Here is a 17,510-nt window from a genome sequence, read left to right on the forward strand (position 1 = left end):
ATTCTAAGGGTAAAAGAAAGAACAATGTTTGTGCCATTGACTGACAGTCAAGTAATTATTTAGTAACCAGCGATCATTACGGTATTTTTATAAAGAATGTTGTCTTTAGCTGTATAGCAGTTTCAGAGAAAAAATTGTAGGCAAAACTCTAAAAGGTATTTAGCTACACAAGGAATTTCAAACCAGCTCAAAACATACATGACAATAAACCATTACAGGTTAAAAGAAAGATCGATAGATTGTAAAATAGTTAACATGAGTCGATATACCGTCATGTGTGAAGTCATTTCATTGGACGAATGTATTTCTAGTAAATAAAGGCAATGAAAATATTCTACCTCGTACAAGAGAGGCGGAAGATACCAACGGAGTATTCAAACTCATAAATCAAAAACAAACTGTCAAGACTATAGAAACTGCTGAGTTTGGACAGACACATAAATAAGGATCGCTGTGAAAAAGCATCAACTAAATAAACTGTTGATGTATATATATATATATTTATCATGCTTACAACCTTGTGTAGACTTGCATAATTCTATGCAGATCTCCTAAATTAACTCCTCGAATATAAATCTAAGGGGAAAAAATCTTTTCCAAATTTTTTTTAAATAAATAGCCTCAGCTGTGCATTAAGGTTAAAGACAATCAACAATTTTTAAACAGTGAACTGTTGTTTTGCAATAGTTCAAGCATATTCAGGACGAGGACTTGAGTCAATATTGATAAAACACAGGATATTCGAATTGCTATTGGAAAATATAGGGATGTTTGAGAAAAACAATTGTTTTCATTGCAGCAGGCTACATAAACGTCTTATATAATTGTTGCAATAGTGTTATAACATGCAGAGACCGACACACTCTATCTCTTTTTTTTCTCTATTTATGTATGCGACGAGGACAAAACGACGCCCCACTTTGGCCGGTCACTTTGAGACTTGGATGAAGTCATTTCTGTTATAATTTAGGTTAGAAACCTTACATATCAAGATTGTAATAACACAAAAAGCACTCATGTCGGCGTCATAATTCGTTATGTACAGAAAGACTTTTAAACACATGCTTTAAAAGACGAAGATGTAAACTTGAAGAAACGAGGTTTTCCTTATTTGATTGGTGTCTTAACATTGTAAAATGAGAATAACTGGATTAGTAGAAAAATATTTATGAACAAGTTTGTATTTTACATATTTTTTCTCATTTTAAGTATTTGAAACAAAATACTGATCTCATCCCTGATTTTAGTATAACTTCAATTTCACATTATCAATATTCCCAACTTAAATTAGTCGTATTGGCACAACAAGAGTTCCTGACAGTTGCCAATGATTAATTGACATTGCATTTGACATATGATAGTTGATCAACAAAAGCTTCCATGAAAGTGTCAATCTGGTTGGCAAACATGTCACCAACTGTTCCGACATGAAAGGATGAAGATGAAATGTCCAACATATTTTGAAACGATTCTTCCTCTAAATTCAGACCTATTGTGAATATCTCAGATGAATCACTCATTAGTTTGCTAATTCTATCTTTTGATTTTTCATCAATATCAAATTTAAATTCCGAAATAAATAAAATGATCTTTTTAGTCGAAAATCTAGCTTCATTGTCTGTATCGTTCGATAAATTGACCACATGACCAAGTATGTCACTAAAATTTGAGACTTTAGTCATTTTGCGGGGAAAATAAGACATTCTTTGTATTGTATGGGATTTTGTGTCATTGGAATATGTTTGCTTTGTAAATCTGACATCAACTTGATCGGCGAAGTTTAGCAAAGATAATCGGAGACCAACATTGTCTAAGCCAATATATGTCAACAGTTTGATCATGAGTGAAGGGATCACGGTTGTTAAGTCTGTATTGTCCATATCACGTGATACATCTACTGCAATCAACAGGTCTGTTTCATTTGATTCGTTACAAACTGAAAAAAAATGTATAAATTTTATGTATCAGCCGAAATTGATAGTTAACCGTTTTCTTTTTTCATTTACTATATCTTATACACGTAAAGATGTCAACAAAGCATGTTCAAACAAACCAGAATGAAATATCTATCCTAAAAACACGAATGCGCTAATGAATAAATTGTTGAATGACTTTCAAAAGTTCTCATAATATACTATATTTCTTAGGAAATTAAAGTTACCTTCGTTTTATCAAAATCTAGTGTGACTTCGTGGAGAAGGAAAATGCATTCAGCTGTTATGGTATAAGTCATGAGTGCATTGACTTTTTATTTTTTTATTTCTATAGTAATAATGTAATTTATTTTATTCATTTCAGATTTTCTTTTAAATTCAATTTATACTTCACATATAAAGAAACAACTGTATTTTGTCATAGTAAAAAAGATTACCACGCGATACATTGTGTTTTGATGGGTGGTAAGATTACTGTCTCATGGACCTACTTATATATTTCTAATTCTCCTTCTCTAATTATCATTTCTCGATTTGTGTTAGAAAGATTATTCTTCTCTCTAGAGACAACATTGTTCTTGGCAAATGATTAGTCGAAATTTAATTATTGCATCAAATTTTCTTAACTTTTGAATTTCCTATCTTGACGTCATGAAAAAATGCGAGCATTCATGATGATGTCACATATAAAGAACAGAACTTTCTATGGATCTTTGAAACGGAAGAATAAACTTTGAGAAACATATTCCACCACTACATTTTGTGTAAAACGCTATTTATATAGTTCTAACAGTAAAATTATTTATGTTTCAAAAGCTCGAAAAGCCTCGCGTTTATAACTTTAAATTGAAATGTCTCAAGTGGAGATAATGTGACACACTTGATGCAGCGGTGGAATATATATTTCTTGAATTAGGATATCAATTGAATAAAGTCTTTTAGGGGGAAGTTTTGGATCCCGCTTACATGTTTTCCCGCCACATTCTGTATGTATGTCCCTGTCAGGAGATCGTATTCAGGGGTTGTCGTTTGTTTATGTGTTACATATTTGTGTTTCTTTCATTTTTTGTACACAAGTTAGGCCGTTAGTTTTCTCCTTTTAATGGTTTTACATTGTTATTTCAGGGACTTTTATAGCTGACCATGCGGTATGGGCTTTGTTGAAGTTGAAGGCCGTACGGTGACATATAGTTGTTAATTTCTGTGTCATTTGGTCTCTTGTGAAGAGTTGTCTAATTGGCAATCATACCACGTCTTCTTTTTTATATTCTAATATATAATAAGGTATGTCCACAGATTGAGCGGTTAATCAGTTGGCTGTTTAACATGCAATGGAGAATATTTCATTTATTCAGAACAATTTCATGTGAATATTCATTTCTTTTGTAGTATGCAAAACTTTTTTATTAGGATTTAAGACGTCCTTGTGTATACAATTAAAATTCATATGACAACATGTCACTTCAACAGAGTTATTATTTTCGTTTTGAGTCTGAAACGATCATTGTGTCATTCCGTACTGGTTCATGCTTGGAAATGTTTGAAACAGCCGTTTGTTCTGCTGTATGATCTTACAAAAAATTTCACTCATTTGAGGCAAAAACGGTTCATATATAATCAACATCAAAGGAATATGTCTTACCATTGCAAACAGGGTGTATAAGATCTAGCAGCATCTGATGCCATAGTCGATCACTGTTAGGCGGGTAAACCTCTGCCATCTCTTTGGTTATTCTACTTAGGTAATAATGCGACACATCCTCCCCTAAAGCCACCACATGAGTTTTTAGATCATTTATATCTACTGCTTTTAAGTCTTGTGGTGTTGACGTGAGTCCATCAGATATAACTATGAGATACTTTTTAACTTTAGTATAATACACCTTGCGATCTCTTGATTTCAGTAAGTTCCCAGCTTCTTTAATGCCTAAATGAAGCTGAGATACTTGGCCATGATATTCAAGATTTGAAATCATTTTTGGTAGATCTGTTGAATTACTAAGGAATTCAAAATTGTATTCAACGTTTGAATTGTTTGAAAAGGATACAATTGCTATCTGGAAATGGCTATCGTCAATTATCCAGGATTTTGTTAAATTTATTAAAAATTGCTTTTGCATTTCAAAAAATTCCTTCCCCATACTTCTGGAACTATCGACAACAAAGACGACATCACTGGGAAATGGTGTACATAAATCTACAATTGGATTGCTATCTGTTAATCATCAATGGTGTACCATGGCGCATTGTAAAATGCTATTTACATTTGCACACGTTAAGGACCATGTTGTTATATCTTTGCGACCAATATATACATATTTTGTTTTCAAATTTTACTTGATTGATAATACACAAAACATAAAAGTATCATAAGGCAGAATTCATGTATGTTTTGACATTTTCTAGAAAGATTAAGCTCGTTCTTTAAAACATATTATAACATTTAAATGTAGCATGCCGTTGCTTGATTTTTTTATTTAGCTATAGAAAATAGGGTGTGTCAAGTTTTCTTGTCGCCATCACGAATTAGTTGACCTCTGTGGTGTGTCTGTTTCTCTACTCATTTCAGACATGTAATCGAGATCTTAGATCTTTAGATTCAATGATGTGAGTTCAGTCTTTTGATATAAAGATCATATCTGTTCAATATATGTACAACTAAACTGAATATGGATTTGCATCACAAGTTATAATTTGTGACATTAGAGGTTTGCCAATACGTACTCGCTTTTTTATTACGTTCGTTCAATTTTCTCAAATGTGTTAAATTGCTATGTTTATTTAGACTGAATGTACAAGATTTTAATATCGGTAACTACTTCTTCCCGCTTTTTTAAATTGTATTTCTTATGCAGGTAAACTCAATCAATAAATAGTGCAAATGTAGTATAAGCTCAAAGTACCAAATAAGTTCGTTTTAAAATCTTTATTATTATTTTTTTATAAATGTACCAGAAACAAGTTTCATAGGCCATTTTATCGCATATTAAATATGTTTTAATTAAAACTGTACTATACCTATCTCACAGATTTGTCCCGAAAAGTGGTCTGGACAACTACATTTATAACCAGTCCAACCAATTGGTACACATGTTCCGTTGTTCAAACAATAACTGTCTTTACAAGGATCTAGATTCATGAAAGAACACAATATGAAATATCATAGCTTTAACATGTTTAAATTTAATAATTATTTAGTGCTAAAAGAAACAATATCCGTTCACTTAAAAAATGCATGTTCCTTACACATAGATATCGCAGATTTCTTTATATTTCAGTTAAATAAAAAAGTGATCTTTAGCATGTTTGAATGCGTAGAAAATTAAATGACAAGAGTTCAACCATCGGTCAACGATATGTATTCAGAACGCCGTGTGATACATCTACTAACGGTTCTTAAGAGACGGTATACAATACAATGTATTTAGAAATTAAATTCGATGATGATTGTTTTACCAATTCCCCGAGGATTTCCAATATACCTCAATTCCAGCGTCGATTTCATATCGTTCCGTTTAATTTTTCATTACACTATTAAGGTTTAAACAAATTGAGAACAATGCTGCAGTGAATGATTGCAACATTTGTAAGATCTACACAAGAAGTATCCCCATCCGTATATATCAACGATCCTAGTAATTTAAAACTATATAAAAGGATAAGTCACCAAACAGGATAAACAGACTTATAAATAGATATTACCTAATCCAAGATCACAAACTTGACCACCATTTTTTGTCAATGTTCCTGCATTATCATCACTGCAGTTCTACAAATAGTCAACTGAATTGTTACTCATCGTCAAGAGTGTTTTCAATATATTTATTTCACTAATAACTAATAGCTTACATTTTATGAATTTACTTGTGTATTTGTTTAATTGGTATAAGTTTGTAATGCTTTACACAGGCATAGTCAAATGTCGACACGTTGTTGATTGATCGCAGAAAAAAAATGCAACAAATCTGACTATGAAAGATGAAAGTTATATTGTTTATTGTAACGGCTACCTGAAATCATGTTTAGTTCTAACCATTTTTAATGTCAAATCGTAACGTGTAATGATCATGTTATAATCTTGAGAGGTATTATGTTTACCATCCAAGGTTGTCTATATTATTTTTTGCAAGGTTTTCATATTTTCTTGGAGCATTTAAAACCTATATTGAGCGGAGGGATTATAACACAAAATACAACAGGCCAACATTATTTGCCTTAAATTAACCGTTATAAGTTATCTTTATGAATATAATTTTCTCCTCAAGTGAATATTAAGATATCAAGGAAAATATATTATTGCAATACATTATTGAAAAATTGTTATATGATACAAAATAGTACAGTTATAAAACACAAAGAACTTATAATTCGAATTTTCTGGTCCGTGAATTATAATACTGATTCACATCAATGCGTGAAAATCATGGTTTTATAGCAACATAACAGTGAAATACCTTTATGTTACCTATACTAATTTGTGAAAAGGAATTCTGCTGTTCACTTATTTTAGAGATATATTTTTCATGACTGTAACCTGATGCCTATGTATATGTAAGAGAATGACAATCCCTTTCTTCATGATTAAGTACGAGCGTTAGCGAGTACTTATCATGAAGTAAGGGATTATCATTCTCTTACAAACTTAGAATATTGTAAAGTGCTCAAGGCTTAAATGATCTCTTGATTGGTTGTATTTAAGAATTAGTTTCATTGTCAGTGCAATGTTTGTAATTAATGCATGACTTCCTTTTTAGGCATGATTTCATTTATGGATTAGTTTTAGTGATGTAAGGACCTTCTTATAATTTAGGAAAATATAATAAATTATGTTTTTTACATTAGATGACACAACAGAACAATGAAATGGTAAGAAATGTTTCCTGATTGTGAGTATGAATGTAAATCATGTAATATTTTAGCGAGGAATTATCTTTTTGTTTATTTCCATCACAAATCAATAAATTCATTATTTGGGTTACAAATAAATTTTATTTTACAGCCAATGTTTTAGTCCAGTCCTTTACATCAAATACTACTTCATTATGTCAGGGAAATGTTCAAATACAAAAATATATTCAAAAGTTAAACTAAATTTTTTTTTTTTAGAATTTTATCAGAATATTGGAAATTACTATTCTCACCAACCGCGGATCCAGTAACCAATGTTACTGCACCAGTAAACTTCATCTAATTTGGATTTTTTTTTTTTTGTATGTTTCAAAATTCCACTTTTAGTCAGTTTTAATCACAAATTCTTTCAAGCTGATAAATGTGCTTCGGGGCATTTGTAACTCATTTATAGAAACTCTTTGTTTTGAACTGTAAGTAGGCCTAAACAATAGGATAATCCCTTACTAAGAACATGATTTCATTCATTCTTCACAATTAAGAAACACCAAATCCTACAATTTCTTTGGTCGAGAGCACTTTGCTATATTCTAATTGGTATTTGTGTTGAAACTGCAAAATTTTGCATTAATTGCTGTTGGAAAAGGTTAGACACAGGTAATTCTGTTTTTTGAAACAATTAAATTTCCAAATGCATTAGAGCTTCAACAAAGTCGTTACAAAAAGTTAAGATTGCTCTTTTAAAATAGACAAACAAAAAGGTCATTATTTATGAATAATTTTATCTATCAGGTCATGTTTGTATCACTGCTTTTTATTATTTTTTTGAATAACCCTTCCTGCGTTAAGATACATTCAAGTTGATGCGGTAAACTTTTTGTAAAATTTTTCTAAAATAAGTTTTAAGTGTTACCATTGTCGTAGATTTGAAATTTAGCCCAGCAGGATACCCGTATGAGTTGTACTCTTCTATTCCTGTTGATATGGCAAGAAATGTAACCGATTTATCTACATGGTAAACAGAATGGGCCCCACTAGAGATTCTGAGCTCCGTATATTTGATATCATGTCGTCCTTCGACTGCATACCATTTCGTTGTAGGTAACTTTTGACCGTCAAGAAGTAGCCCGGATATATACGTCTCTGCAATGACAAGGGCTAGTGAGTTTATCAAATCTTTACCGTCGACAGTTATCGTAGAAAATGTATAGTCAGATGAAAACTGTTGGATAGGTGGAATAAGTATCATCGCTGGATCTCCCAAATACCCTCTACATCCACCATTTGCAAACAAAGCAAGGGATATTGGTTTATCTGATGAAACTGTATTCGATGTTTGATCTTGCAAATTAAACGTATGAAAATCTCCTGATTCAGTTAGCCTTATTGGTATTTGACCGGAAATATTCACAAGTGTATTGTGTTGGCTAGCAACTATCCTGTAAGTGTCAGGTGAACTACAATCCGGCATGCCTATGGTCACGAAGTCTTTTCCCCATTTTTCTATTGGAAGCATTTGCTGTACTAAATGATCACAAGCACCTGCACCTACCCTTGTACAAAGATTACCCCCAAGAACTGTTACAAATGTATCCGCAAATATATGAGTCCCTGTAAAATCACCACTATAATATGATGTCACTGTTATAGTTTGGTATTTCTTAAGCTGAAAATCAAAGGATGACCCAGATCCATAGGGATTTCCATCAACAACAATTGAAGGACTTTTATTTCCTAGTTTTATGTTTATTTTTGTTGTATCATCCGTTCCAATAATCATAAAAGTTGACCTTGAAGACCAGGATACAACATAGTATTCCTGCCCTAGAGTGTCAGTTGGTAAAGCAAGATAAGCATCAGTAGAAGCAGTAGCTTTGTTGATGGCATACACTATTATATCATCATCTGCAGTAATATGGATCCCTTTATTTTCTAGTCCAGAGGTACCAATGATAGAGACATCCATATCTATCTTTTTAACTGTTCCTTTTCGACTAATAACGGATTTGGAAAAAAGCGGATTGAACAATGGTGTTGTTATTTTCACGTTAACGTCCTTATCGTTATCAGTTGTTATAAAAAGTTGCACGTTTGCTCCACCTAAGTTTGGCATAAAGCCGAGAATAAATTCTTTTCCTCTATTGTCCATACCTTATAAAAAACATGAAACTTTAGTAATTAAGAGATTGTCAGTTCTAACAATATTATTCTTATAGATACATGAGATTTGTATTACTATTGTTGTTTAGAAAGGTGTCGGAACATATTTTAAATCCGTGAACAAAATTCAACCAAAACTATTTTTGTCAATAACTCAGAAAAAATGGAAAGGTCACAAGCATTAAAACTTACCTGGACAGTCATCTTCATTACAAAGACGGGATACGATAGAAGTGCCTTCACAATCTAGTCCTCCATATTGTGGATAAGGGCTGTCGCAATGTCGCTGACGAAACTGTGTTCCCCCTCCGCAGCTCACAGAACAATCACTATAATTTAACCATGCCCCCCAGCTACCATTAATTGTTGGACATGCTCCTTCGTTGCAGGTTAACCTTTCTCTATAGGAGCCATTACAAACTAAACCTCCATTTTCTGGCGCAGGACTGTCACAGGACCGATTTCTAGTCACTGTACCATTACTACAGGTTTTAGAACATGCACTTAAATTTCCCCATTGTCCCCAGTTACCGTCGACACTCGGACAAATCCCCTCGTCACAAGGTATTTTATCAGTAGATTGACCTGAACAATTGTTTCCACCATTGACAGGAGGCGGGTTATCACAAGTACGAGTTCTAATGATGTATCCATCGCCACATGTTGTCGAACAAAGTGTTACATTTGTCCAAGCACTCCAATGACCATCAGTCACTACTAGATAAAGAGACCAAAACGTACATTTAAATCAAATAAAGAAAAAAAAAATACAAGATTTCTTCGTTAAAGTGAGCATCTTGATGACATATCTTAATAAACAGATACAATTTTATATAAGGAACAGTTTTGCTTCCATAAGAGGACGAGAGATAAGAAAGAGATTTGTAAAAGTTGTAAACCATGTGCTGACAATTCAATGCAAAAAAACGAAACACCACTTAAAGACATACTATAGTAAACAAGACACAACTGTTACACAGTCAACTAATGACTGAGTAGCACGAACCTCATCAAAATCCGGGGTGATCTCAGATGCTTTCGTTTATGAAACACAGTAGCTAGTCATTTCGGATAAAGCCTTAATTTGTCCATTTAACAAACTTTGTAGATGTTATTTCGTTTTCTGTTTCACATTCAACGAACGCTATGCAAACCCGTCAAATTAGTTACGATAAAAATATGTTTTTTGAAATAAGTCAAGGGAGAGATATCTGTTTTTATGCATAAAATTCTTTTTTTCTATTCTATATCTATTTGCTGGTCATTTTGCCTAAACAAAGTCGAAAATGCGAAGATTAAGGCCTGTTGTTTTGGGCAATGGCATAAACAATATATTAGTTGGCGATTAAGTCATTTCAAGGGGATCAGTAATGGTAGGTACAGAATATGTTGAATGAAATTGTATAAGCATTGGCACATATACCATCTTTATTAGGATTATTTGGCCTGCATCCTCAGTCATGGTATATTAACTTTGATATTTTTGTTTAGTGTTCATGATAAAATGTGTGGTTATTTTGTTTTAAGGTCAAATAGCTCTTCACTAAATTCGAGTCTAATACACCATGACTTTCATGGCTTGAGCTTCCCAGATGAAGATAAAATCTGAAAAGGGTGTCGGTCGCATACAATTTATATCGTGTTATTTCAATTTTTGAAGATGCATTACTAATTGATATACAATTGCATTAACATGTCTCATTGCCAAAGATTGTTAAGCTCGTTAATTGACGTTGGAGTTTTTCAAAAGTTTACAACGATCGAGTTTTTGTTTAAGTCAGTTCAGAAGGCAGTTGTAAATAAGTTTTGGTCTGAGTCGATTATTTTGATATCTGCATCGCCTAAAAAGTCTAAACAATATATTGTTTAGTCATTTTTAGTCTTTTTGACAATTTTCAAACTAATTCACTTAATTTAGTCCTTTTGATACAATTACCTTTAGTCAACTCTATATTGTACAGTAGCTCTCGGACATTATAGTATGATGGCAATGAGGACAGGTAAAACATCAAAAGAACAGGCTGAACATAGAATGAACTGTTTGAACAGAGCCAACAAATCATAATTGACTACAAGCGAATAGTCTTGACTGTAGTCTTTACTGCAGTATATATTATTGAAAATTAACAGAAAGACTGAAAATAAGTTAATGATTTATTGTTCAGTCTAAAAACTGAAATCAAAATGACCATTTCAAATCAGACTTTTAGTATTAGTTAGGGAAGCATGCACGTATGAGAAGTCGATGGGATTCGGAATGTATTTTGCATTGACATTTCAAAGGAGGTCGCTTTGCTCTGCACCTTCAGTCATAGTTGGTTGACTTTTAAAGTTTTGCATAATGAACATGTAAAAGTATTCCCATTTTGATTTTGACACATGCATTACATTATCAAAATTATATGAAAGCAAGACAAATATCTGAGTCAACAGTTATTATACGGTATAGAAGAGGGACGAAAGATACCAGAGGGATAGTCAAACTCATAGATCGAAAACAAACTGACAACGCCATGGCCAAAAATAAAAAGACAAACAGACAAATAAAAGTACAGATGACACAACATAGAAAACCAAAGACTAAGCAACACGAACCCCACCAAAAACTGGGGGGTGATCTCAGGTGCTCCGGAAGGATAACCAGATCCTGCTCCACATATGGCACCCGTCGTGTTGCTTATGTTATTACAAATCCGGTAAATAGTCTAATTCGGTAAAACACATTCGTGAAAAGGGAGGGTATTGTCGTTACGACATAACGAACATATCAGATATCATCTGTGAAACGGTTATTCCATAACGGTCAACCAACTCGTGATGGCGTCCGTAAAATATACGAAGGGATGACTTCAACTTCACCATTTGGAACTCTTGGTTTAATAGCTTCCTTGTGAGCAGCAATCCTCTATCAAGGAAATCATGATAGGAAACACAAGCCCGGGAATATCGTATCAATTGGGAGATATATATACTCCGTATGCAGGCGCTGCTGGAATGTTGCTAAATAGAAATGGAAAGTTCACAATTAGGAAGCTCACATCATCTCTTTTGTCGTAAAGTTTTGTTTTCAACCGACCCTCATTGTCAATTTCAAGATGTAGGTCAAGATATGAGGCAGACTTAACTGTATCTGTAGTATAGTATCCTTTATCCCTAATTCGATGGGATAGATTCGTTCAACATAGTCACCAAATTTTGTATTATTTAATGAGAGAACATCATCTATATAGCGGAACGTAGAGTTAAAGGATATTGCTAACTTCTTATCTTTCTTCCAAAGAAGTTCCTGAATGAAGTCAGCCTCATAATAATAAAGAAACAAGTCGGCAAGAAGAGGAGCACAATTGGTTCCCATTGGAAAAACACGTCCTCCAAACGTAACAAATATGTTGTCAATCAAGAAATCAAGCATCTTGATAATGTCAGTTTCAGAGAATTTTTTGTTTGAATCAGAGTGATTCTTTACAAAGTAGGATTTATCCTAAAGAGGTTTCGTGGAGCACTTGGAAGACCCAGCAATATACCGTTGTTTGTAAGGACACTTATGTAGTTTAGGTATCCAATACAGTGATGGAAGATCCAGTTCTTCATCTTTGGTTGAAATTCCAAAGGAACATAGAACAGACCTATGATTATCCAGGATTTCCTCTTTGGTAAGTGTCGTGATGGTATATGTTGAGTTTCAAAGTGAATTGTCAATACCTAATTCATTTTATCAAGCAGTCTATGTAATGATATTTATTTGTCGTCATGAGCCAACAATTACATACGACAGACAGACACATTAGCCAAATTGACAAATTGAACCTACAGCCTGTCAACTAAAAGCCAAATACTGTCAAAGAACAACATATACATAAAAAAAAAAACTTCTACTTATGCACGTTATGACAAATAAGGATGTCAGAAAATGAATTGTTAAATATCAAAAGACAAAATAACATTGATATAGGCAAAATTGCAGTGGACGCTTAAATCCGGTAATTATCTTAGGTAATTAAAACTACCATGATAATGATTGATAATATTTATAAATATAAGAAGGGAGAGTTTTTCATAGAGTTACAAATCAATGAGTAAAGATGTTTTCCTAGGCAAAGGACCAGTAGTTGTGCATCATTTGACTGAATACTTTTTTGTCCAAACTACTGGTTACCCTATTGGAGCTCATGATCAGTTCATCCTCTAATTGATGGGTCTCTTGATGCTCATTCTTCAGGTGTCTGTGAAATTATGTATTGTGATTGTCTTTTCGTCGCTTTTACTTTTGATGATGGTGTTGTCTTTTTTTTTTTTAATGAATAAATGAATATAGGTAATCACCTTTGGTATCTTCTTTAAATAAAGGCAAGAATAATATACCTTTGTTCAATAGTCAAAACTCGATTAAGCGAAAACAAATCCGGTTACAAACTTAAACCAAGGGAAACACATCAACTATAAGTGGAAAACAACGGAACTATAGAAACACTGAACTGAGGCAAAAACAAAGGCTGCATACATAGAAACGGACTATTTGATAACGGCGCTCACATTCTTGACTTCGTAGCAGACATTTTAAGAAAAAAAAACGGTGGGTTGAACCTGGCTTTATGCCTAGCCCAAACCTCCAACTTATAAGGCAATGTTAAAAATAACGCTAAAATGACAACATTACGTGACAGAAACAAAGTACAAATAAACGTAAAAACACTCAGGACATATTTTAGTTTATAAAATAATTGACTATAGATTGAAAATACATAAAAGTAAAACAGGTTATGTAACCATATGATTCCCATACCTTTAGTTGTCAAAGCTGCTGGTAGAAAACTCAGGGTAAATACAATGATACGCGTATCCATTTAAAGCACTTCACACAAAGTATACCATAGACATCTGCAATAAGAACGATACATACTATATTGGAACAATGACCACACGGAACCATTGGTGCATGTTTGTCAAATAAACTTTCCAGCTGAAATCATTTCTTACTGCTCTTAAGAACAACAAGAATATCAAATAGTAAATGGTTCACCTTAAAACGACTTTAAGGGAGAACTGTCAGAACAAGATTTAAGGCAGAAGGGTCTAAACTGTGCTCAGGCAGGACAGTAAAAACTATTCTAAGGTAGAGCTGTTACAACTTTAAAACATTTGTCTGTCATGATATATTCTAGGGAGGAGCGGTCTAAATCTGTACTTCGGTAGAACAGTCATTACGTGTTCGAATGTGACCAGTTCTTACTTCAGCTTCTTGAAAATTATATATAAAACATGTTTAACCCAGACACATTTTTACGTGTGTCCAAAGTCAGGAACTTTGTTAGTCTTGTGTGTTTTAAAAACAAAATTGTTCAGTTGTGTGATACAAATTTAGTGTGGCGTCCATTTCGCTGAACTAGTAAGCAATATTGTTTAGGGGCCACCTAAAACCCGCCTCTGTGTCTGGGATTTTCATGTTTCGTTATAGATACATGGGATGCCTTCGGATATTTTCTGCACTTTGGATATTTTCTGCACTTTAGTCGGGTTGTCTCGTTAACCCATACTCCTTATTTTTTATTCTCAATTATACAATACAACAGTAAAATTTGCCAAGAAGTCACGGATAATTACCTGTTAGATATGTTTTAGATAAACGATTCATTATAGTTCATTTGAGTTTTCTATAAACCATCGAGATAAATTTGTAAAAATCACATGTTTTAATTCCTTCGTTTCGTATAACCATAATACAAAATTTAAAACAGGTTCAATATTTTTAGACATTCCGTCAACGTTAAAAAAAAAAACATGGCAACATGCATAATTATATGTTATTGATCCTGATTGAAAGTGCAGTAAATGGCGGTCCGAACAATTCCAAATGTAGTTTTTTGGTTATTTCTAACATATTTTGAAAAAAAATAATGATTGATTATTGTTTTGCATAACATCCTGTAGCAAAATTACATCTATGTTCAGGACGAGAACTAATAAATAGTAAAACAAAAAGTAGGTTCTGCAAAGTTGGGGCGACCGGGATGGAAGATTGAAAATTTGAACGGCCACTAGGAAATAGGGCATGTTGAATGGGTACATGAATTCTGCATTACAGAAAAAACGGGTAAATTACTAACCCTAAAATAATTGCTGCAATGGTTCAATAACGTGCATAGATCGTGACTTTCTGTCACTCTATGTCTATATTTCTTTTCCATGGTCACTATTTTGGTGTTTGGAAAAAGGCTATGCATCCTATACTTAAAAACAAAAGCGAGTTATTTTGGAAATACCTTTTTGAGTGTATCAAATTCGCATTAACAAATCCCGAATAATACTAAAAAATATTGTACAAATAAGTGTCAAACCAATATTTATCGCTAAATAAACCTTGACATAAGATTAAGATATATAATTGTTGATATCGATATTCTGCTTGAGAATTTACAACTTTGAGAACTAAATCGATTATAGTATATCAAATTTTAAATTGCGTACTTAAATGTAACATTATAAAAAAAAAATTGAGACATTAATTAAAGAAATAAAAGTGTTAAAACTTAAAAAACTTTGAGAGATTTAAAGATCTGGAGTAAACTTTTAAAGATATTTTTTTCTTTGTTCTTTTTTATTATTATTATTTCATTGGGGTGGAGGAGGGAATATTTTTACCGTTGAAAACATTGTCTACAAAAAATACCGAACTCCATGGTTTATTTAAAAAGGGGAGGATCGTCCACTATAACAAACGTAATATTTTATCAACCAACGGAACGAACGGAAAACAACTGTCATTACTATATGTACTTTTTGCAATATTAACATACAGTCTGGTTTGTGTCAGTGATCAAGATCTTAAATTGCAAAGGATGGTACTAAACATGACTAGAAGCTTTGTCGTGATTAATACACCATTGCGGATTTTCCGGGTTTTTTTTCTGACCAAGGGCCTGAGGCACTGCAGGCAACTTTACACTTTGACACTTATAGCAGCAACTGTACGTCAAACACAATTTCAAATTTAAGTGGCATTCAAGAACTTTTTAAATCGGTCAGACTTTTATAAGCTATTTAACTGTTTGCTGATTTTGTTAGTATATTTTTACTGCAAATTAAATAATGCATTATTCTGTATATTTTTATTAGAACAGTCGTCAAGTGTGTGCATTGTTGCAACAAGTTTAAAAGGTATTTCCTAAACAATTACACTTTTTTATATAAATTTGGTTTAACGATAGATTTGTTTAGCAGAACTTTAAGAACACGTAGTATAAAATTCTAAATGTTTTCTTAATTACCTAGTGAAATGCAGTCTGATATGTACGATTTTACAGGTAAAAATACAGGTAATGATACGTCTTCAAGAGATAAAGTTGTTAGCTTCTATGTAATTGTTATGAAAAGTAGTTAAACCCATATGCCACTATAGGAATCTGTGTTTGGTTCAGTTTGTGATTAATCATTTTGAGACATCAGTAACTTTGCAAAACGTTCATGGAATTTAGAAACTGTTGACAAACCATGAAAAAGCGAAAGCTACAAAAGACTCATCAGTGAGATTCTAAACAAAAAAGTTAAAAAGGTTAAACAAATATCAACATACCTGCTTCTTTTGAAATTTTATTATCACTTCAGGTATAACTTCTGAAAACAGGAAGTTAAACATGATTTACTGATAATGCTTTGTTACTTAGATATTGACATTTAAACTACTTCATGTGTGTGAATACAAACTTGACAATATTGATTTTAATGTCTTTTTGTTGAAAGTATTATTTGGCTAGTACACATATGCCAATAAAATTGAATATTTCAAGGTTCACAGAAAATCTATTCGAGATATCGAAGGTGGGCATTCGCAACCTTACTGTCAACCATAAAATATCAATTTATATCGACCATTACAAAATTGTCTCATTTGTATTCTTCCCTTTGTTTTCTTTCAGAATGGAGGACACCGTTAAGAGAAATACACCTATCAATATTGCACCTGTGTATTTATGCACTTGAAATAGTTTTCAGAGTGAAGATTTACAACAACATCTGAAGAACAATGCATTGTTGTGAAAATATTAACCAATTATATGTTACTTCCTTTTTTTCAAATACGTTCCAGTAACCAAAAATGTAGAAATCACAATTTAAATAACATCGTTTCAAAAGAAGGTAAGTTTACGTTTTAATTCTTACACATGTATAACTATACCGTATCTACTTCTCTGACGTTAATCTACAGTGATAACTGAATATTGTTTGATGAATACACTGTCGACCGAAGTAAATCTAAAATCTAACTATTACTATTAACGCATTACCGTTTAAAAGAATAACAATGAATAATGTTATTTTCTTCCATAACAATACGTCGGTGCAAAAATCAATTGACTAAGACTGTTGTGATCGGTTTGTTTAAAACGTTTACTATTAATTCGTATAATTGATTGATTGGCGTTCGGTTATCATCGAGTGGCATCTTATTTATGACCACTCGCGTCAGATGCACACCTAAAGTATCTGGCTATTTCATCTTGCTCAATGTCCTAAATATATCAAATGTACGGTGACCTATAGTTTAAATTAGAATTAGCCTATTTACCGGAT

The 17,510-nt window shown here is 32.7% G+C and overlaps 1 protein-coding gene across 1 annotated transcript; it reads right to left on the reverse strand.

Moving 5' to 3' along the window:
- Window positions 1-1,151: 1,151 nt before the first annotated feature.
- LOC127721722 (uncharacterized) lies at window positions 1,152-16,576 on the reverse strand. The gene is made up of 8 exons (XM_052228517.1): window positions 16,513-16,576; window positions 13,726-13,820; window positions 9,135-9,659; window positions 7,696-8,933; window positions 5,637-5,703; window positions 4,953-5,063; window positions 3,577-4,131; window positions 1,152-1,936 (listed from the first exon to the last, which is right to left on the reverse strand). Exons 2-8 carry the CDS (start codon window positions 13,784-13,786, stop codon window positions 1,332-1,334), a joined length of 3,162 nt encoding a protein of 1,053 aa, XP_052084477.1. The 5' UTR covers window positions 13,787-13,820; window positions 16,513-16,576; the 3' UTR covers window positions 1,152-1,331.
- Between the last annotated feature and the right edge of the window lie 934 nt (window positions 16,577-17,510).

This window comes from Mytilus californianus, unplaced genomic scaffold (assembly GCF_021869535.1).
Source record: "Mytilus californianus isolate M0D057914Y unplaced genomic scaffold, xbMytCali1.0.p SCAF_12, whole genome shotgun sequence".
Taxonomy (NCBI): Eukaryota; Metazoa; Mollusca; class Bivalvia; order Mytilida; family Mytilidae; genus Mytilus; species Mytilus californianus.

Bases quoted from the DNA above. Each gene is read 5' to 3' on its own strand.
- LOC127721722 (XM_052228517.1), bottom strand. From the start codon at position 13,786: ATGGATACGCGTATCATTGTATTTACCCTGAGTTTTCTACCAGCAGCT. The intron at 8,934-9,134 runs GTAAGTTTTAAT...GTTTTTTATAAG, and splicing joins TAATGAAGATGACTGTCCAG to GTATGGACAATAGAGGAAAA. The intron at 5,704-7,695 runs GTAACACTTAAA...GACTATTTGTAG, and splicing joins ATTTCAAATCTACGACAATG to AACTGCAGTGATGATAATGC.